At 39.0% G+C, this 22138-nt stretch overlaps 1 protein-coding gene across 1 annotated transcript; it reads right to left on the bottom strand.

Annotated features, from left to right (window-relative positions):
* Positions 1-803: 803 nt before the first annotated feature.
* Positions 804-6898, bottom strand: TOMM7 (translocase of outer mitochondrial membrane 7). The gene is made up of 3 exons (XM_081288081.1): positions 6733-6898; positions 4898-4946; positions 804-1029 (listed from the first exon to the last, which is right to left on the bottom strand). The coding sequence occupies exons 1-3, from the start codon at positions 6833-6835 to the stop codon at positions 1014-1016; spliced, it is 168 nt and encodes a 55-aa protein (XP_081144207.1). The 5' UTR covers positions 6836-6898; the 3' UTR covers positions 804-1013.
* Positions 6899-22138: the final 15240 nt, after the last annotated feature.

Here is a 22138-nt window from a genome sequence, read left to right as displayed (position 1 = left end):
CAAAGTAAGAAAACTTGAGGAAATAGGATTAAATAGCAGAGGCATTTACATTAGAATTAAGGGGAAAAAAATTTTTTGATAATGACAGATCCAGACACCTGAAAGAGATTATATTCACAAATGATCATTCTATACTTAAAACACTGGATATTTAAAACATTCCAACACTGGGCCCCTCCCAAACTGTCATATCTTGTTTCGGATTCTAATTTTCTTAATTCATTCTCTCTCAAACTAAGTAAATAGCTATTTTGTTAGAACAGAAAAAACTAAACAATAGTGTTAAAATACAGGTAAGGATCCCAACAAACCAGCATCTAGAACTAAAAACTAGTTCCCATTAACTGCCCTTTCTTCTACCAGAAGAGGAAGTGTCACCATCCTGTGTAATCCCCAGGGCCACTTCACTGGATACTCTAGTTTGCTACGACCCCAGAAGAAAATCTTTGACTCACTAAATAAATAACAATTCCCCAATGCCATTCCTATCCCTAGCAACAGAGATGCCAAAACCCCTATTGCCTGTAGTCAGAACTTCATTTCAATGTAATGGAATAGCCCAGTTTGTCGCAAACTGAAACTTGTCTCCATTCTTCTTATCTGAGAACATCCCTGAGGGACTTAGTATTTACTGCAAAGGAAAACCAGAAACCATTTGTTAAGTGGTGGCCCAGGAATTGGGATTTTTGTTTTTTAAGGTGGCATCTCAGCAAATACAAGATTCTGTCTTGAAAAAGTAACAAAAGGCTTAGTTTTTAGCTATAGTTCTAGTGTGCTCTATTTAAAAAAGACACAATATAGAACACTGTTAAAATATTTATTTTTATATAGTCCATCATAAATAAGTCAGGAGAGGTTCCACTCTGCCACAGATGCATCTGAGAAGTAAGAACCCTGTGCCATCCAATTGGTGACTGTCTGAACGATGTCCCATTGCTTATCCCAGCCAGAGCATACACCTTCCATGTTGTTCCTGTTGGATGACTGCTTCCAAATCCAGATGACAAAACAGTTCATCCCCAAAGTAGGCTAAAATATTTGTGAAGAGGAGAAATAAATTAAATCCCTAAACAAAAACTTTCTATACACAGCTTAAGAACTAGATTTTATAAATTTTTATGTTTGCTTATCTATCAAATTCAGAGTTAAGAATCAACCTCGTGAAGCAAAATAATAAAAAAATAAACACACAGAACCATAAACACAATTTGTTACATTTGAGTGTGGTTACTTATTTTAAGTTAATATGTAAACTCAATCAAAAGATAAATAATTAATGATTTGCATTAACTAGAAAAATTAATGAACCCAAATAATAAAAGTATCATTATTAGATGCAATATCAATGATACTGAAATAACATTTTTACTGAATGCTTTCTGTAAGTCCCATTTACCATCCTTATTTTAAAGATGTGGAAACTGAGGCTTTGAGATGGTTGCATATCATAAGTAGAAGAATAAGATGTGACCTAGGTGCTCTTAACCACATCCTTAAGCAATTTGCCTCAATTCCCCCTTCAACTTATTCTGACCCCAAACATTGCAGCCTGTAAGCAGCCCAAACTCCCAATTTGCTATCTTGAAGCAACAGAATCAATAAAGGAGAAATGAAGTATTTCAAGTCTAAATCCTACAGTCCTGCTGATTGGAAGTGTGATTTCTGAGGACTGCAGATATAGCTCAGTAGGAGAGTGCTTGCCAGTATAAGGGTTTGATCCTGGTATTATAAAAATAGAATGCAGTTTTTATTTTTAAAAAATTTCTCTATGCCTAGAAAACCCCAACTTGCATCTATTTTTATTTAACCCCAAGTATTTTTGCTTACAGTTAAGACATGAAAATAAACTCTTCATCTATTTAGGTCTGTTCCTCAATGTAATAAGAACACAAAATAAAAGAGAAAATCTTCCTTGGCCTTACACAGATAATGAAAATAATTATTCTGATAGTCAATTTATTTGCCTTAGTAATATTTTACTAAGATATTACCCCTTTATTCATTAAAATACTGCATTTTGAATAACTGTTCCTATCAAATAGCAATTGCTGACCACATACAATGTACCAATCTTGGTGAAAAAGGAGGACAGTAAGATGAATCTAAATCTCAAAAACCCAACAACTTGGCAAAGGAAACAAATCAGTAAATCATTAATTATAATATTTACATAAATATTATACAAATAATAAATTTATGTGTAAAACAATAGACATTATATTAATTTTATATTAATAAAACCAAAGCATACACAATTCTGGTCCTTCAGGGTACAAAGCAGGCAACCCAGGAAGACTTCTTTAGTAGTCTCCCCAGAACAGTCAGTACAATATATGAAATTCCATTAACTGGACATCTTTTTGCAGGTAATCAATTTTTTCCTAAAACATAAGTACACCTGGAAAGGAAACCAGAATATATGACAGAAAAGACTGAGAAAGCACAAGAAAGGAAAGGAGCATTAAGAAAACAATAAAGTGAAAAAATGAAAAATTAGGTAGGGGTTGCTTCATCTAGTCTGCAACTCTGAAGATCAAAACTGGCTGGGATAACTGAAGCCAAAATAGTATACATTCCAGCCCCACCTCTGAATCCTATATCACCTAAGATAGAAGGGTCATTTAATTAACATGTAATGAAAATAAACAACAGACATAATAAAAGGTAGAGAATGCCATTCACCAAAGAATACTCTGGGAACACAGAAATCTGATCAATTTCAGACAGGAGGAAAGTTTTGGCAGAGGCAACATTTGAGATTGGGCTGTTCTAGAAGCAGGTTTCCATCAGGTCGAAACTTAGGGGAAAAAGTATTCCAGACTGAGGGACCACAAGCAAATAGACAATGTCATGAAAATATAATTTATTTATTTATTTATAATTTATTTATTCCAAGATTAGCATGCAATATCATTGAAAATATAATTTATTTATTTATTTATAATTTATTTATTCCAAGATTAGCATGCAATATCATATGGCTAGAGCATTGTTATCATAGAAGGAGGGAAGGATAAAGAAAATATCACCAAAAAGATTAAAAAATTACTATTAATAGTTTATTGATCACATTATTTGACAAGTATTGCTAACACAGTTAATACTTTACAGACAGTATTCTTATTCAATCCTCATGGCAACCTTATGAAATAGGTATTACTATGCTCAACTTAGGAAAGAGGAGCTGAGAAAGGTTAGTGGCCTTGGGGAAAGGTATTTGATAATAATTTCCAGTATTTAGAAAATATTCACATAGTAATTCCATCTATGATCATGTGCCCTAAGGTAGTTTCCCTATGAAATAATTGGTCTATGGTCACTCAGTTAGTTAAGAGCAGATACATGATCTCAATGGCCGTTTTACAGAAAAGGAAATTAATAGCTCTTTGAACAAGGGCTAAGAAAAAAGGAACTTAGTGGGGCTCTGAAAGCAGTTTTAAGCAGACATGTCACAAAGGGTTAAAGGGAGAAAGGTAGGTGAAGAAAAGAGCAACGAATGAAGACCATTTGTTGAAGAAGGTTATCAGGGAAAATAATAACCACAAAAGTGGACAAGTTGAGGAAGACAGCATATGGTGGTACTTTTTTGAAAAGAAAAAGTACCTCTGAGATAGCAGTAAGGCAGAGGAGGTGGACAAAATTCCTATCAGATGACTCTATGCTGAGTACCAGGTAAGATTACCTGTAGGAGTCCAAGTGTCCCAGTGAAAAGCCTTTGGAGATAGATGTTCCACCACCTACTGACTGTGTGACCTGTTCTCTAGGGCTATAATGACAACTACAGATAATGTTTTTATAAAGCACCTAAAACAATAGCTGACACAGTGTAGGTGACCATGATTAATATTAGTATAGAGTAAACATCCCTTATTCAAAAATCTGATCTCCAAAACACTTCTGTTCCCAAATATTTTTTAAAAAATACTCAATCTGTATTATTATTTTCTGTCACTCTGGAAAGTGACTTAGAGGACAATTTGGAACAATCCGAGGATCTCAAATAACCAATGAAGTGTATTTTGGCAAACTACAAGAGATGTCTGTGAAACAATCTCAAACTGAAATCCCATAGCACCAGTATGCAGTAGTCTGGTCATCACAGTGCCAGGAATATCAGACTTACCTGTTTGCTACATGTAAAGTAGCTGCAGTTTGAATTTTGAATGCCCTCCAAAAGCCTATGTGTTAAAGGCTTGGATGCATATATATAATACGCATGTGTGTGTTTCCTCAAGTGTTTATCCAACATTAGCAAGACTGTTTCTGAGAAAGGAATACACAGTGCATTTTTAGCACCACAAATGTTCATATATTGGACTTACTGAACCCATAAGAATGCATCATAAGAAAATAAATCAAAATCTAAATTATATGCATTAAAAAGGTTAATTATATTGTTATGTATAATACTGAAAAACCTAAGTAATCCTCAAGTGGAAAATACATTGGACATCAATTCTAATTTTAGGTGGAAAAAACCCAGAAGCCTATATACCTTTGCTAAAATTATGTAAAAAGTTGTATTCAAGTGAATACAGATAAGATGGGAATACAGAAAATTAAAAATAGTTTCACGATTTAATGTGGTAGAATAATAAATTAGTTCTTTTCCTTTAAAATGTGTTTCACTATAATTATACCAAGTATATAATAAATTAGTTCTTTTCCTTTAAAATGTGTTTCACTATAATTATACCAAGTATATAATTATACCAAAAAAAAAAAAAAATTGGAAGGGGACAAAGCAGGGGACCAAACAGTTTACAAACTACTGCAGTTTATAATGCCTGGTGAAAGGTTCATGTCAATACCTACCACTGTTACTCTTTTGTTTCTCAATGTTTCAATACTAACATATGAGCATTTGCCCTGTAATGTTTATTTGTAAGAACAGTACCTCAAAACTGTTGGTTCAGGCATTCCAGGATCTGCACCCCTTTTAAATCCTGAAAGGAAGAGGGAGGGTGAAGAAAAAAAAATACTAATTAATACTCTAGCAGACAAAAAAAATCTACCTTCAAGGTTTTTTTTTTTAAACCCAACCTAGGACAGCTATCTAGATCTATCAACTCTATCTAGATATACTGGGGCTACAGAATAGTTTCCAATCTTCACTAGAATGTGAAATTATGTCCAGGACTAATCAGAAGGAATAACAGCTACTTAATTCTAGCATATACACAATTAGCACAGAAGCTCTTAGCATCCTCTACTTTTCACTATTGGTCATTACCCAGAAATAAGTTACAACAATTCCCAAATCATACTGGATGACAGACTACAAAGAGCACAAAGACCAAAAAACCAACAACAGCTAATCTTTTTCAAAAACAAAACTGAGGATATCATATTTTATTCCAAACAAACCTCTCTTTTTATAAAGCAAAGTCTAGTGATACAAAAGAAAGGAGGCAGTGTGCAGTGGCACTCCCAATGAAGGATTGCAAATTCAAAGCCAGCCTCAGCAACTTAGCAAGGCCCTGTCTCAAAAACAAAAAAAAATTTAAAAAAGGTTAAGTGTTTTGGATTCAATCCCTGGTTCCCATTCCCTCACCCAAAATTTTGATTTGATGATATATGCTAATTTGCTTAAATAACTGATTAAAATAAAAAACTGTGAGGGGTCTGAAATTTTACCCTATTTTCAGGACAACGAACTAGCCTTCCAGTTTCACAAGAGTTTAAGACACAAGGTTCTGAGTCAGTCACAGACAAGAGTTTATTATTCCCAGCGATAGCTGTAGTCAGAGTTTCATCATATTATCTTCAATAACCCAAGACCTGACCCAAAGCCCCAGGAAGAGGGCCAGCTGATAACTGCACATATAGTGAAGATAAATCCTACATTTAGGGAACCATAAACTGTTGGGCTAAAAGTATGTCTCCCCTTGGCTCTGGAAGGTTGTTCTATAAACACCCCCAAAAGATAACATGGAACCAAGGGTCATCAGAGTCTCCACACACAAGATTACAGAAAGACAAGAGTCCATGTAGAACTGTCTTTCAGCTGGTGGCACATTAAAACCTTTTTGTTGCTTAATGTCACTTTCTGCCACATCTTACAGCACTATATGCAATCAAGCCCTAAAATGTCTTGAATTACATAAGATTAATCTGTGGATGCAGGTTTTAGTGTGAATTAAAGAACCTTGGAATTGGTTTAAACATAAAGTTAAATTTTGTATATAGTGTAAAAGAAACGACACTAATAAACAAGGAATAAGTTCTAGAAAGATAACTTTAACATAAATCTCAAAAAACCTGAGTTAGACGTTAGGATGAAAAAATTAACATGATGGTTGTCTTAAGAAAGGGAATCATTGTGCATAAAGGAAAATAAACTCTAGTATGCTAAAGGAAAACATTATACATTCTTCTGATGAAAGCCTAGACCCACCTGGAGAAGAAGAGAAACGCCCTGAAAACCCACTTAGTGCCAAATAGTTATCACTTTCACAGGCATCGGGTCATCATCTAACCCCCACGACAATCCTGAAAAGTAAATCTTGCCTCCGTTTTACAGAATGGGAGGAATTACGTCACTTGTTAAACACCACACCACTAGTAAAAGAGGGAATTCGGTTCAAATCGACCCCACTAGACCGGACAGCCTCAGAAGACCTGCACGGCGGGATCACGTTTCCGTCTCGCGCTCACGAAGGCCAAAGATGGAGTCGCAGACGCCATCAACTCCTTCCCTCAAGTCTCCTCCCAGGCTCTTCTCCCACTGACCCAAGTAAATCACGAGAGGAATAAAGCCCCAACGGATGGCAAACTGGCCGCCCTTGAAGAGCTGCTGCAGCCTCTGTTTAGCCTCTTTACTCAGCTTCACCATGGCGACGGCCGGGCGACGCAGTGTGGATCCCCACCGCAGTGACCGGGTCCGTAATCCGAATGGGAGGAGAGGCGCGCATGCGCTCTACACGGGCTTTACGGCAGGAGTCGTGAGCGTGACCAGCAGAGGTCGTAATTCATTGCTCTTAACCCGCCCAGCTCCTCCGCGGCGCTGCTGGTGGAATAATCTTGCGTAGTCGGCTCCCCTTTCTGCTTGAGATCTCGGCGTTCATGTTACTTATCACAATTTAGTCATCATCTGGGGTTGCGGTCCGCGATGGGATGCTGGGAGGCACAGTTCTCCAAGTTCCTTGAACCTGAAACGACCTGTCTTCCCGCAGTCTTAACTGTTTTTAAAGCGCATCTCCAAAGTGGTCCTTTCTTCACATAAAAGCAATATAAAATCTGAAAGAACTGGGTTTTAGTCCCGACTCTGTGTGATTTGTTGTATAATCTTGAATAAGTTATCTAACTACTCAGAACACGTTTCTTGAAAGCTGGGAGTTGAACTGGAAGGAATGGTACTAACTGAGGGACAATACATGCTTGCTTTACCGACGGACCCCACTCCCGTCCCCAACCTTGGTGTTCTTTGGACGTGTGTGTGTGTGTGTCTGCAGAGGGGTTGAAACCAGGGGCACTCTACCACTGAGCTACATCCCCAGTCTTTTTTATTTTTTGAGATAGGATCTTGCTGCATTGCTGAGGCTGGGCTCGAATCCTTCAACCTTAGCTTCCCAAATCGCGCCACCGTCCTGACTTAAACGTTTTAAAATGCTTGCCAACGTTTTGAAATTTGGGAAATTTCACCTGAAATTTTGGACCTTTTCAAAAAAGCTGTCAATAAACATTGAAACAATCGAAGACAGTTAATAAGAAATTACACTCCTGGAGCTGAGGTTGTGGCTCAGCGGTAGAGCGCTCGCCTATCATGTGCGAGGCACTGGGTTCCATCCTCAGCACCACATAAAAATACAAACAAATAAAAATAAAGGTATTGTGTCCAACTACAACTAAAAAAATATTTTAAAAGAAGAAGAAAGAAAGAAATTACACTCCTGTTCGCCCTCCTGTTCGCCCATCTTGCCCTCAATGATTTAAAATTGCAGTAGTTCTCGACTCTAACTGCACATTAGAATTACTCAAAGAGATTTAAAGTCATACTCATGTTGCCAGGGATGCAAGCTATTCCTAGAAATTCTGATTCCTTTGTGGTCGAGCTTGGCCATTGATTTGCCTTTGCAGTTCCCAGGCTGATTCTAAGGTGTAGCCAATCTGATCACTGTCATATTTGAGCTTTTGACTCCAGACCTAGGATTTCTTGATTTCTAAGGCTCTAAGAGACAGATATCTAAGGCTTGACCTTGAATATTTTCATGAGTCATTCCCAAGCTATATAGTCACATTTTCTGTGAAACTCTTAAATGCCCAATAGCACCTAAAAATTTACCCTTGCATTATAGTTTTGTCTATGCTTGGCTCATCTTCATAATAACAACCACCTGTGTCTACTACAACTGTCACTACCTTAAGTGCTTTAAATACAATCGTTCATTTTAGTGTGTGGAAGAATTTGCAAATTGCATTGTTTTTATTAAGCTATATATGTTATAGATCTCCTTTTACAAATAAGGAAAGTGAGATTCTGATATTAAATAATTGATTCAAGACGATATAGTTGGTTGTGCTCTTAATCATATCACCTCCATGCTGTCATCTGATTTCTTCCACAAGAAACTGTTTCTTTCTAATCTTTTCATGAACTGCCTAATACATAGTAAGAATGCAGTGAATGTGCTATTCTATCAGTTAGGCTAAACAATATTGAGATCATTTGCCTTCCTGTATGCTAGGCACTACAGATGTATAATTTTTTTAAAATGCATGTCTGTATGTGCTGGGAATTGAAAACTGGGGCTTTGCACTAGCTAAGCTTACAACTTTACCACTGAGCTATAAACACAGTCCAATATTTTCTTTTTTCTTTTATTTTTTTCAGAGACATAGAGATTTATTTGGGAAAATAGAGGCACATTCAAAGGAGAATGTGGACTATCTCAAGAATGAAAAACCTTGAGGATAAATCGAGGAATATAAATGTAACCGAGAATGTGGGCATTGCCAGAGGGAGAAACAACAAGCCCATGATGTGTGGTATTAATATTTATAGAGGGACAGTTGCTAGGAGCTGGACTAGAGGTGAAGCCAGGGCAGAGTTACACAATTTCACATATTTTCCTGTGCTCTAGCATTGCCCTCATTGCTTTTTCAGGCAAGAGCATGGATCAAGAGCATGGGCCAAGGGCTCAAGCCCAAAATTTTCTAAGGAAGCATTACTCTTAAGAATTTCATTGTTGGGCTGGGGTTGTGCCTTAGTGGTACAGCACTCATCTCACATGAGTGAGGTACTGGGTTCAATCCTTAGCACTACATAAAGATAAATAAAATAAAGGTATTGTATCCATCTACAACTTAATTTTTTAATTTCATTGTTAAGTGAAAAAGAAGTTAACTGAATCCAATGCAATGTGAATATATTCTTGGTCCTACAATAAAATTATTTATCAAATAAATATGATCAGCAAATAAATGTAAGACACCTAACATTGCCTAGGGAAGTCAAGGAACTTTTGAAGAAGCCAAACGATAAATTGGAGAGAGGGAATAAGTTTGAGCATCATTAAGAAGGTAAAATCAGCTGGGCACAGTGGTGCACCCCTATACTCCCAGTGACTTTGGAGGATGGTGAGTTTTCAAACCCAGCATCAGCAAAAGCAAGGAACAAAGCAACTTAGTGAGACCCTGTCTCTCAATAAAATACAAAATTGGGCTGGGGATGTGGCTCAGTGGTCAAGTGACCCTGAGTTCAATCCCTGGTTCAAAAAAGGAGGAAGGAAGAGGAGGAGGAGGAGGAGGAGGAAGAGGAAGAGGAGAAGGAGGAGGAGAAGGGGAAATCAGCAGGATTTGTGGGTCAAATGAATGTGGAGAGCAAAGCTGAAAGAGATAGTCAAGGATGACTACCTAGTTTTGAGTATGCTGATCTAATAGTCGCACTCCTTCATTTCCAAAGTCTAAATTATGTAGCTTCACCTGTACAATGACTCCTACACATAGGTTCTAAGTGGGAGCAACATTATTTTGGCTGGAGGATATTATGCTCCTTGAAAACATTTCTTGTTAAAGGAAAAAAGGTTTCACTCTTGATATGCCCTCCTGGTTCAGGTTCACATTGCCTAGTCAAAGCAATCAAAAGATACATGGTCTGCCTACATGTGGTCTCCACCCCGACTGTCTAACCTACACACTGTGGACCACACTAATCTCTATCACAATTCTGCTCATGTCACTCCCTTTTCCAAAAACCTCCAATGAGTTGCCAAGCGCTACCACCCTAAATCTCACTTTTCTCTTCTGAAAATAAGTGTAAAACCCAAGACATCATTGTAAGAAATAAAAGCAGTTCATATTTATGAAGAGTAATTGCAAACCATAGAGTGTTAAACAAGTTGTAATATCACAGTCGATGATAAAGGTAGTACTCAGAAAATGCTAAATTACTAGAAACAACAAAGAAAATAGACCAAGTCAGGAAAAGAGAGCTAGGCTTGTGAGCTGAATCAGAAAAAGTATCTATGCATTTGTAACCAAGTTTTTATATATTTATTCATTCTGGAAGATTGAGTACTGAGTATGTCATATTTCTGTAATAATCATTTTGGGGCATGATCCCATCTATTTGGAAACAAAGATAAGTATTATTAAGTTATTTGTCCATGTGACTAAACTTTGGGAAAACAATAACATAAACATAAGATTAATCACAGAGACCCAGTAGCGGACAAAAGGTTTTCATTTGAATCCTGGTTCTCTCATTTAGCTGTCAAGTTATTTAACCTCTGAGTCTCATCTGCAAAGGAGGATAATAACAGTGCCACTTCCTTCACTTAATGTAAATACAAAATTAATCTACCTCAAATACAGTGCCTATCTAAGTGAAGATTTAATCATATGTAAGCTGTTAGTATTATTGTTTGTTTGCATAGTTTCAGTTTCAAAGATCAAGATTTTTTTTTTCAGAAGGTTTTTTTCTTTAATTCTAAAACTGTCTATGTCAATTGTCTGCACCTAATAGATACACAGCTCTGAAGTAGGTACAGAAAGGAATATGCAATATAGGAACAGTTGAATATAGTCCTCAAGGACTTAGAAAACATGTGGATCTAAGATCAGATTTGCCAAAATTTAAATCCAATGTTGCCATTCACTCAAAATGAGAACCTTGAGGACTAGTTGATAACACATCAGAAGGGCTAATTAACTCACCATGGTTACCAGGAAAATAGGGACTAGTTTCTAAAAGACTGCCAACTAAATGAGCCAAATTAAAAAAAGAAATTTTTATTATGTATCTTGTTTCTCAGAAATGTTATATTTAAAACTACATTAGTTTTCAAACACTAGGTTTTATTTCTTGGGTTTTATCTCTTACTTTGTCCACTTTTTTTCCTGCTAGGGTATTTTTGAGCTGCTGAACAATTCCTTGTTCCCATGATACAGCTTGGAAGTATTTCTTTTTTTTTAGTTCTAGATGGACACAATACTTTTATTTATTTTCATGTGGTGCTGAGGATCAAACCCGGTACCTCACACGTGCTAGGCAAGTGCTCTACCACTGAGCTACAACTTCAGCTCCAGAATTCTTAAGCACATCAAGCAAACATATACATGAAATAAAATTTTCACAAAGAAGAGATTAGTTTAAAAAAAATCACAGGAACATCAACCAAGTGTAAGGTTTGGCGGGGAAAAGGGAGTTTCAGGAAATAGTCATGCTCAGACACCACAAGGATCTAGGTCATCTTATTTGGAGATAGAGTACATAGAACACTGGAGAACCTAGGCTAAGAACCTCAAAATGTAGGGCAGACTCTACATTGTTATAGGAGTTGAAAGAAATCACAGACGGCTGGGGAGTGCAGGGGAAACTTCACAAAAGTAAGCCCAAGTTGACTGTTTGTTTTTGTTTTTGTTTTTCCTTCAGAACTGGGGATCAAGGCCAGGGCCTCACCCAGCCTAGGTCAACATTCTACTGCATCCCCTGAGCTGATGCTTAATGGTTGGGGAGCAGAAGAGAAGAAAAAAATGCCAGATGTGTACCGTTATAAGGAAAGAGAATAAAACACTTTAGGGTAGAACAGAACGCTCCAGGCAGGAAATAATGAGACCCCGTTACAAAAACCTGAATGTCAAGGAATTTGGGTTTCAGCCAGTGAATAGCTGCAAAGCTGCTGAATATTTTAGAGGGAAAACATATTACAAAGTAAAATAATTTTTAGGATTTAACTTTTTTCAATTTTTTTTATTTTGTTGAAATTAAAATCATATAGTCTAAATTGAAAAGGATGTATAGTAGAAGTTCTTCCTCCCACTTGTGTCCCCTGCTGCCTAGTTTTCTCCTGAGAGGAAAACCAATGTCACCAGTTTCTTATTAGATATGCATATGGAAGCAAAAATACATATAAATTCCACTCCCTCCCCCCCTGTTTTGTAAATGGTGTACATGCACACTTATTTATCTTGCATTTGTCACTCAAAAATATAATTTAGAAATTCTCTGTCTGAATACATACGAAGAGCCCTATTTACTTTTAAAAATAGATTGGAATAAAAAAAATACATAGTTTAAATTCTCTCTGTCTCTTCTGTATCTTGCTGCCCAGTATTCTCTAGAGGCTACCCAACGTGTCTAGTTTCTTATATATACTTCCAAAGATATGCTAGGCATATGGAAATAAATAAACCCACAGTCCTTCACTTTAAAATAAAATATGGTGCATAGCATACACTCTCTCACCTTTCTTTTTACTTAAAAATATTTTTAGAAATTCATGCAAAGTCAACTTCTGTTTGCATTAATAATATTGCACAATTAATTGTCCATTAATTGTTTTAACAATGTATTATGGTTACATATAATATTGTAACTAAAGAAAACTGAATGAAAAACACACAGAAACTCTACTATTTTGGAATTTCTTATAAGTCTCAAAGTACATGAAAAATAAAAAGTACTATAAATATTTCTTAGTGATTATTCCATATCAGTATACAGTTTTATTTTTTTATAGATGCAGCAATACATCTGATAATTAATTTAACCCATCCTCTATGAAAGCAAGCTATTTCAGATTTTCTTAGCACTGAAAACTGGAAACAGTGTCCATCAGTATATGTCTAATCTTGACTCCATGGTTGAGAGTTAAGAATGGACCCAATTACATAACCACAATAAAGATTCCAAGCCAGGCATGGAGGTACATGCCTGTAATCCCAGTAGCTCAGGAGGCTGAGGCAGGAGGATAACAGGTTCCCAGTCTCTGCAATTTAGCAATGCTGTAAACAAATTAGTGAGACCCTGTCTCAAAATTTTTTTTAACAAAGTAAAAAGACTGGGGATGTGGTTCAGTGGTAGAACACCCCTGTGTTCAATCCCTGGTACAAAAAAAAAAAAAAAGATTCCAACAAGAGCAGGGGCCAGAGAATCAGGAGCTCCCAGTTCTCATTCTGGTCCGGCTGCTCACTAGCTGCTCCACATTGAACACATCACAGCCCTTTAGTCTTGGTTTCCTCTTCTACAACACTGGACCATCTGCTGTGGTTACTACCCAATTATTTTGAGAGTTCAATAAGATGATAATTCTACAAGTTTTATTCAAGTGGCATCCACTGGGCAAATAAAGAGCTTGGCAGGTATGAGTCTCACGTACAGCCTGTCTCATAGCCCTCTGTCTAATCAGAAGCAGTAGAATTTATCTTGTGGCAGTTTCAGTCTCAGGTTTGGGAGTGTCAAGGGGGGCTGCTCCCTGTTTCATATTGTTTTTCATTTCAAATAAATGAAATTTATTTGGGCCCTTCTGCTTTTCTTAGAAGGGCCCAAATAATTGTCAGTTACTGCCAGAAGGTGTGTCACATAGTAATAAAGCTAAATAAATATTCGCATTTGATAACCATTCTGCACCACTAAACTGGACAGTTTAATAACCCCATCCAACAAAGTGACTCCCTTGTACTAATACAAAGGCAAACCATCCTATTGGACATATTAAAAAGCAATATTAATTAAAAACCAAACATTCCAAAAGGGCCTTATTCAAACCAATAAAAATATTGGTTTCCCCTAGTCTGAATGGCCCCACTGCTTTACAAATGGCAAACCCACACTGGTTCATGTAGACTGTAAAGTGGAAGGCAGGTTTTATTTACTTTTTTCTCCCAAAGAAAATTTCATATTGACCTTCTCTAAGAGCAAGATAACTATGTTACCAACAATTCTCTTTAATTTTTTTTCAAGCTAAACACTTTCTCTTTAATATTCTATGGCACAGAACTTGGAAAGACCCAAAGACTTTTTTCTAAAGAACAATGGAGCTCTCCTGTAGAGTTATTTGCTATAAGTAGCTTGGCCAGATTTGACACCCACTCTCCCAGTGATTACACCAACTTGTTATTTCAAATCCTTGTGGTGTGCCACTCCCCGGGGCCACCATTGTTGACATAGATAGGGTTCTCACAATTTACCTTAAGGAAAATACAGACATCTTGAGCAGGATGTCAGCTTACCATGATCATCTTCACTGACCTCCTCACCCATAAAGTTGAGCCCCAGGACCTTTGTCCAGTGTGACCCAAGTTGATTGACAAAACATAGATTGCCAGTTCAAACAAAGCCAACCTGAGCTTTTCTCCCAGAATGTGGAATTGGGACAAAGAGACTATATTGTCAAAAATGAGCTCTTGAAAGAAAGAGATATAATGTATAGAAATGAAAGGGAAGGAGCCATCCATCTTCTTCCACCAGGGGGCCCAAGCAACAGAAAGCAAATTGGCTGAAAAATGAAGCATACCCCCACCCTCTGCCCAGAAGCACCCAGAAGAAGCCCATCTGTGATGAGGTTACCAAGGTGCAGACCTTACCAAGGTCCATTGCCTCCCCTCCTTTTCTGTAATACCCCATCATCACTGAAAATTCGCCAGTTGGCTGAAGGTAATTTGAGTTGACTTCTTATATCTAATGATTATAGCTAGAGAACAGCCTAACAAGATACTCATTTGCCTCGAAGCAATGTTAATGTTCCGCAATGGAATCATTATCAGTGCTGGCACACACAAGTGCGCACACTCTTAAAACACGCATGCCACAGGCCATGTTAATACAGAGTTAAAGGCTTGTTAACTGATAACAAGGCACAATACTAAATTTCATGAGCACCAGGATTACAACTTTTATAAAAATATGTTAAAGGCTTGAAGAGAAAACACAGGAAGAGATGGAAGTGGAAACGTGAGGTGGTAAATACCTGAACTTGACCGTGGCAATGGGAGTGGAAGTAAAAGTGAGGATATGGGTAATGAATTGAACAGAGCATTGATAGAAAAACAGAGAGTCAAATATGACTGAGATTTTATGTTTGGGTGATTGTGTTTTAATGCTGTTAACACAGAAAAGGAAGAAGGGAAGGAAGGGGAAAAATGAGAAAGCAAAAGGATAAAAATGGAAAGTACTATTCTTGGAGCAAGTGTTCTGCTATTATGGGAGAATTAACACTGTTTTGTTAGACACGGAGTCACCTCCGAAAACAAACCTAGAGATCTTCTGGTTTTCACTCTACAAATGGGAAACATGGAGTTCCCAGAACTGAAATGGGCCCTCACCAAGTCACATAGCTAAGACCTGCCAGATCCAGAACCTTAAAATCAAGTTCAGAGTACTTTATATACATTATATTGGTATGGAATATAGTACAACTATTCATTTTTCCATAAAAAGAAAACAAAAAATATTAAGGTGAAGATATGATTTGAAAAACTTTTCCTATTGACATATTGACAAATTGAGCACTCATTTCATGGCCAAATTCTTCCCTGAAAACCATTATTATTAACTGATATTCATAATGATTGTTAATATTATACTACTAATAATAATTAAAAGGATTTGATTAGGGAGGTTTACAAGTTGTTCAGGTCAGTGACCAAATAGCATTTTGACATGGTTTCCTTTCTAAGAAAGACAGATCAGGAGCTGGAAATGAGGGCAAGACATACACATGAAAGTTCCTTTCAGCAAGAGACATCAGAGGGTCTTGGAGACAGACCATCCAAGAGCAAACTTTGCCTTTACAGCTCACCAACTGTGTAGTCTTGGATGGCATATAGTAGGTGATCGATAAATGTAAGCCTTTATTATTGGCCAACCAAAGTGCGAGACTGCTAGTTTCAGGACAAGGCTTTAGGGGTGGCTTAGGAACATTTGGGACAAGCATAAAGGAGTCTACTTGGATACACTAAACTGTAACAGGCCCTAGAGTGTTGGGTGAGTGAATAGGCAGATCAGCTGAAATCTGAGCAACAGCTCACACTGGTTTCCAATAGAGTTTCAGGTTTCCATTTAGGGAGTAGGACTCTAGCCCAGGAAGTAATTGGAAAATACTCAGCTTGAACCTAGAGAAGGACTGACACAGGCCAAAGGTGGTGATCAGTGGGGAGAGGAAGAAATGGGGTTGCCATGGGAAAAGTAATGCTCAGATGCCACTTAGGATAAAAAGAGCAACCTGGTTGCCTAGCAATAATAAATAGGCTATTTAACTTAGCACCTTAGAGGTGACACTTGTTAAGAATGATGCAAGGTCTCAAATTTTACACGTCTTATAAGTTTACAACTGTTAAAGTAAACTAAAATGGAAATTGACCTGAAGAATCCCTAAGCAGGAAAAAACAAAACAAAACAGGCCTCATAAATAACTTAACCTTGTGTGATTTGCACATTTGCAAATTAAACTTAATTTGAGCTTATTTCTTATAAATACCAATATTAAAGAAAAACAGAATTTAAATTAAATTATTCAGAAGCGGCCATCAACTTATAATCCTATAACTAGACACTCTGCCGTGGGATAGACCAAATAAGGCAACTGTATGACTGCAACCCATCAAGGGTTTTCCTTGGCTTTTCTTCTCTATTCCTCCTATAAAAGTTTCCCCCTTGCATTCCCCTGGTGGAGCTTCCAAACCACTTCTGATTGGGGTGCTACTCAATACATGAATTCCTGTTTGCTTAACCAACTCTTTAAGTTTTTTTAAATAGTGGAACACTTGCTCCAAGAATATATTTTCCATTTTTATCCTTTTGCTTTCTCACCTTTCCCCTCCTTCCTTCCTTACCCAGGGCCTTGTAGAAGTTAGGCAAGCTACATCTCCAGTCATTTTAGTTCACCTTTTTTTTAAAAAAAAACACAAGTTATTCTTTCAAAAGATAAGAGACTCATGGGCCAGAGGCCAAGAGCTTTATTACATCTGGTGAAATACCCAGAACTTTGTGTCGATTTGCCTTGGCTCCCCATGCTCACCCAATTCCATGATGGTGAATCAAGGATGACGGCACATGCCGGGCACAGTGTTAAGAGAGAGGAACCCTGAGATGGGGAAGCCACAGTGGTTACAGTGAGCAGAAGCAAACCTGCTCTTTGGCTCGGAGGAGATATCACTTCCCCTTTTTGTTAGCTATAAACATAATCCCAAATAATGACCTGGCAAAGAACAATCGGGGCCTCCCATTCCTGGAATGCTTGGGAAGAACATGTGGGGATGCTCAGTGCCCAGAGCAAATTGTTTCTCTTAAATCAGGACAGAAAATTTAAGCAGTGTTGATTTTTGAAAAGGCTGGAAAGGAAAGAAACTCCAGAAGCCCAACCGTGAGGAGCTGAAAGGGCAAGTAAGTTAGGGTCTGACTCCGGAGGCAAGAACAGACTGAAGACAAGGATGGGGGGCATGTGCAGGGCAGAAGCCATAAGAAAGGACAAGATCTACAAGAAAGGTGGGGATGGATCTCATGAAAATCAAAGGGAGATCAGTAGAGGAAAGGACACCAAGAGATGGGAGGCGGGGAGGGAGATGCGAGGAAGTGATTTATATATGGGACTGCATTTTATTGCTATATTCTGTGAAGGTACAAATATGTAACAACAAATCCCATTGTCATGTACAACTCCAAGGCACCAATAAAAAAGTCGGAGAAAAGAAAAGGACAAGACCTTCAAGGGAGAAAATGCAGAAGAGAAACATGCCAGAGGAAACATATGAAATGTCCAGTCAAGAGGCAGGACAAGAAGACTGAGCCATCAAGGCAAGCAGAAAGCACAGGAAGGGAAGAATCAGGCTATGCAAAATTAGTCACAGCATGCTAAAGCCTCCCTGACCCATCACCAGCCAGGTTAGGTGCCCTCCTCAGCACCCCTGCCTGCTCAGCTCCTATTGGATTATGGTTCCCTCCAGAAAAAAAGTGTGGTGTGTGTGTGTATGTGTGTGTGTGTGTGTGTGTGTGTGTGTGTTTAATCTCAACATCCAGAATTTGCATCAGTGCCTCATGGTGGGCCATCATTATATGCACATTGAGTTAGCAAGTAGTTAGTGGAGAAAGGTAGGTAGTTTCTGGAAGCATTATATGGTCCGTGGTACCTGATTCTGCAGGTAAGTCCTTTAAGATGAGGACTGGGAAACAGTCATTGCTTTCGGAAATTGAAAAGTCACAGGTCATAATTTCAGAAGACAATTTTGTGGAACTGAAGGTATACAAACCAGAGCTCCAGGGACTGGGGAAGGAGTGGTGGCAAATAGCCAAAGTAGTAAGCTATGTTTCTTTCTGTCCCCGCCTTGCCTTGTATGGGACTGCAGCAAGGCATCTGCTTTGCCTCAAAGAAAAGCAGAATTGCTATAACTGCAATGGAAAAAGTCAATTTCAGCTATTTAAAAAAATTACAGGTGGTTTTGAGAATTAAAATATCAGGCCTGGGAAGGAAGAGGAGAACAGGGTCCTGAGCTAACACCAAAGCAATTGAGTCTTGGAGAGAAAAGCAGAGGAGCAGGTTTGCTAGGCCCCTGACCCCAGGATCGTTGCCATTGGGGAGGGTTAGGGGTGGGGGAAAGGTCAGAGATGGAGGCCAGGAACCCTGATCTGGACATAACAGGGCCTGTTCAGGGGCATTCAACCTAGGGGGGATCGTATCAAGAGATCACTTCATTGGTACCTCCCTGGTGACCCCCCAATGTGACACTCACATTCCTCCTCGGAGTTTGCGTTTATGTTCCCTCTGCCTGGAATGTTCTTCCCATGGCTCATTCCCTCATTTCAGAGAGGCATCCCCTGACCACCCTGTCTAAACTAAGAGCCCCTTCCCCCATCACTACTGCATTTCCCTGATTCTACTCACCTTCCTACACATACAACAAGGGTCAAAGGACACACTGCCACCAGAGTTCCTGTCTGATTTCCTCTCTCTAACAAAAAATCAAAAGGGTAAAGAACAAACATACCACGGTCTGCAATACTACTTATGCATCGCTCTCTATTCTAAAAAGTGCCACATACGCACTACAGGGAAACATTTCTATGGAAGGTAGAAATTCCCTTTTCAGGACCTCTAAAGGATGAAAGAAAACTTGAACTTGGAGATATTATTGCAGACAGTAGTTTTGGTTTTAAAAGAGCAGGTTGGGTCCTTTCATCCCTTGGGAAGCAATGGCCAGGTTTCACTCTGAGGGGTGCTCGGGCCACCCCCACTGAGACTGGGGCAGATTGACAGCAGAGGTTCCCCCATTCAGATTTCGGAAACAAAAATCACCTCTCTAGCAGAGGGCTAAGAAGCCATGGTGGTCAATGTTTTATAAAGTAGTCAACACTCTGTCTTCTTCTAATAGGAATATTATGTGGTAGTAAGCATGCATTCTTCCTCAGAAGAGAAAAATGTTTTTCAAATTTGAGACATTTTTATATACCTTTCTCCTAGAGAGAATCCCTCTCTCACTGTCTTATAAAAAAAACAAATTAATTAATAATATAAAGGTCCATCAGGGGAAAGGGACTCTCCCCATCTCTGGTCAAAGCCAGCATTGGCAGGGCAGCCTGACTATCGGGAACATGCAGGTGAAAGAGATGCTTTAGTTGCTCCTTTGCTGGGGGGGGGGGGGCGACTTGCATGATGCTTCTGGCTTTTCTAGCAGAAGAAAACTCACCTGTGCTCCAAGACTTTGAGTCCTTCTAAACTGTTATATGTGAACCCATCTTAGGTTACCTGGCCACTCACTGACCAGACTCAGGACCTTAACACCCCAAGGGATGGAGCCCTAATTCCTTACTTGGGTGGGACCAAACAGTACTCAAATGCTCTGCTGCTACCTGTGGGGCTCACCTCTTTGCCATGGGGGCTTATTACAACGCTGTAGATTAAAATTAAATAAACAAGCCATCTGGAGTCCAACCCTGTGCTGAGGCAGAGAGAGGAAAGTCAGGAGGAGAAAGACTGAGAGGTGCCGAGGTAACCTTGCATGCCTGTTATCCCAGCCACTCACCACGCTGAGGCAGGAGAAGAACAAATTCAAGGTTAGTTGAGACTTGATGAGATTCTCATTTCAAAATTAAATAAATGAATAAACAGTAAATAAAATGGGGCTGCGAACATAGTTCAGTAGTAGAGGGCTCCTGGGTTCAGTCCCCAGTACTGAAAAACAAAAACCAAAAAGTCAGACTGAAAGGTGAGGAGGAAAAAATGAATCAAAGCTTCTTATCAAAGAGGGAGCATTGTCTAGTAGGGTCGCTCAGGATGTATTGGGGGAGATGATTTAGAATGAAAGCCTCCAGGTAGAAGGACAGCAGCTAGGGTGGCAGGGGAGGAGAGCAGTGAGTGCCACAACAGTAGGGAGAGTGGGGAGAGCTAGTTCCATCAGGACAGGTCACCCTTGACTGCAGAGGTAAGGCCAGCAACTGGAAGAAGACCATGGCAGTAAGCGGGAGGAAGTCAGGTGGGAAAAATGGCTGCCTCCGGGCAGGGAGAGCCACTCAGAGTCACACACCCACACGAGCTGAACTTGACTGCTCCCTCCCTCCCCACTGGAGATGTCCCCGCTGTTTTAGTCAGCTTTTTCACTACTGTGACTAAAAGGACCCAACCAGAACAACTGTAGGGGAGGAAAAGTTTATTTGAGGGCTCACAGTTTCAGAGGTCTTAGTCCATAGAAGGCTGGCTCCATTCCTCTGGGTTGGAGGTGAGGCTGAACATCATGGCAGAATAGTATGGTGGAGGGAAGCAGCTCACATCAAGGGGATCAGAAAGCAGAGAGAGACTCCACACTCCAGTTACAGATATATACCCCAAAGCCACGCCCCAATTCCCACCTCCTTCGGCCACACCCCACCACTTCAGTTACCACTCATTTGATCCCTATCAGGGGATTAAATCACTGATTGTATTAAAAATCTCACAACCCAATCATTTCTCCTCGGAACCTTCTTGTGTTGTCTCACATGTGAGCTTTTTGGGAACAACTTACAACCAAACAATAACACCCACCCACTACTCACATACTAGGTTCTCAGAGTTGGGAACTTTAGGGTTATCCTGAATGTTGGGAAGTATCCAAGATTCTGTGAGGAAAGAGCAGGAATTCCTTAGAGGTAAAAGCTGAGACTTTCCCAGGACCAGGTCACCCAACAGGCTTGGGGACCCGGAGGTAGGGTAAATTGGATTAGAAAAACCCACTGAAGTAAGACCTGGTTCTCACCTCCCTAGATAATAGGAAAGCCCCAAACAGGCGTAAGTTACCTTGAGAAGGACCTAGACCTTTACCAGAGGCAGTGTGAAAGGTGAGAATCTTTTTTTAAAATAGATCAGATTCTTCCCTCTTTTTTTCTTCTTCAATAGATTCATTTATTCATTCATACAACATACATTTAAGGCCGGCTATGTGTCAGGCATTGTTTAAGCACCAGGAGATGCAGCATAATGTGGATTTTATCTTCCAGTAGGGAAAACAGCCAATAATAATAATAACATCAAATATTTACATGGTGTTTTCCATGTGCCAGTTCCTCTTCTCAATGCTTTCTGTGTATGACTTCACTTTATCCTAATTTATCCAGTAAGTACTATTATTATCCCAATTTTACAAACAAGGAAACAGAGGCATAGGCGGGCTAATTAACTTGCTCAAGTATGCACAGCTAATAGAGCAGAGCAGAGATTTGAAGGAAGGAAATTGAATTTGGGAATCTGTGCATTTAATTGATGTAGGTAAGTGTAGGTGCAGGTATGGTCATGGTTATGGGGATGGATGTGGGTGTTGGTGTGGGTGCTGAGATGAAGATGGAAATTAGAGAGAGAGAGAGAGACAAGAGACACCTAAGGATACAACCACGTACCTCCCTAGAGGATAGAGACTGAAGTGAATTATGCCACAAGGGACTTTAAGTTCT

Source organism: Spermophilus citellus (genome assembly GCF_964194105.1).
Source record: "Spermophilus citellus genome assembly, chromosome: 3".
Lineage (NCBI taxonomy): Eukaryota > Metazoa > Chordata > Mammalia > Rodentia > Sciuridae > Spermophilus > Spermophilus citellus.
Note: the sequence above shows the minus strand (reverse complement) of the source record. Positions and strands in the feature narration are given on the sequence as shown.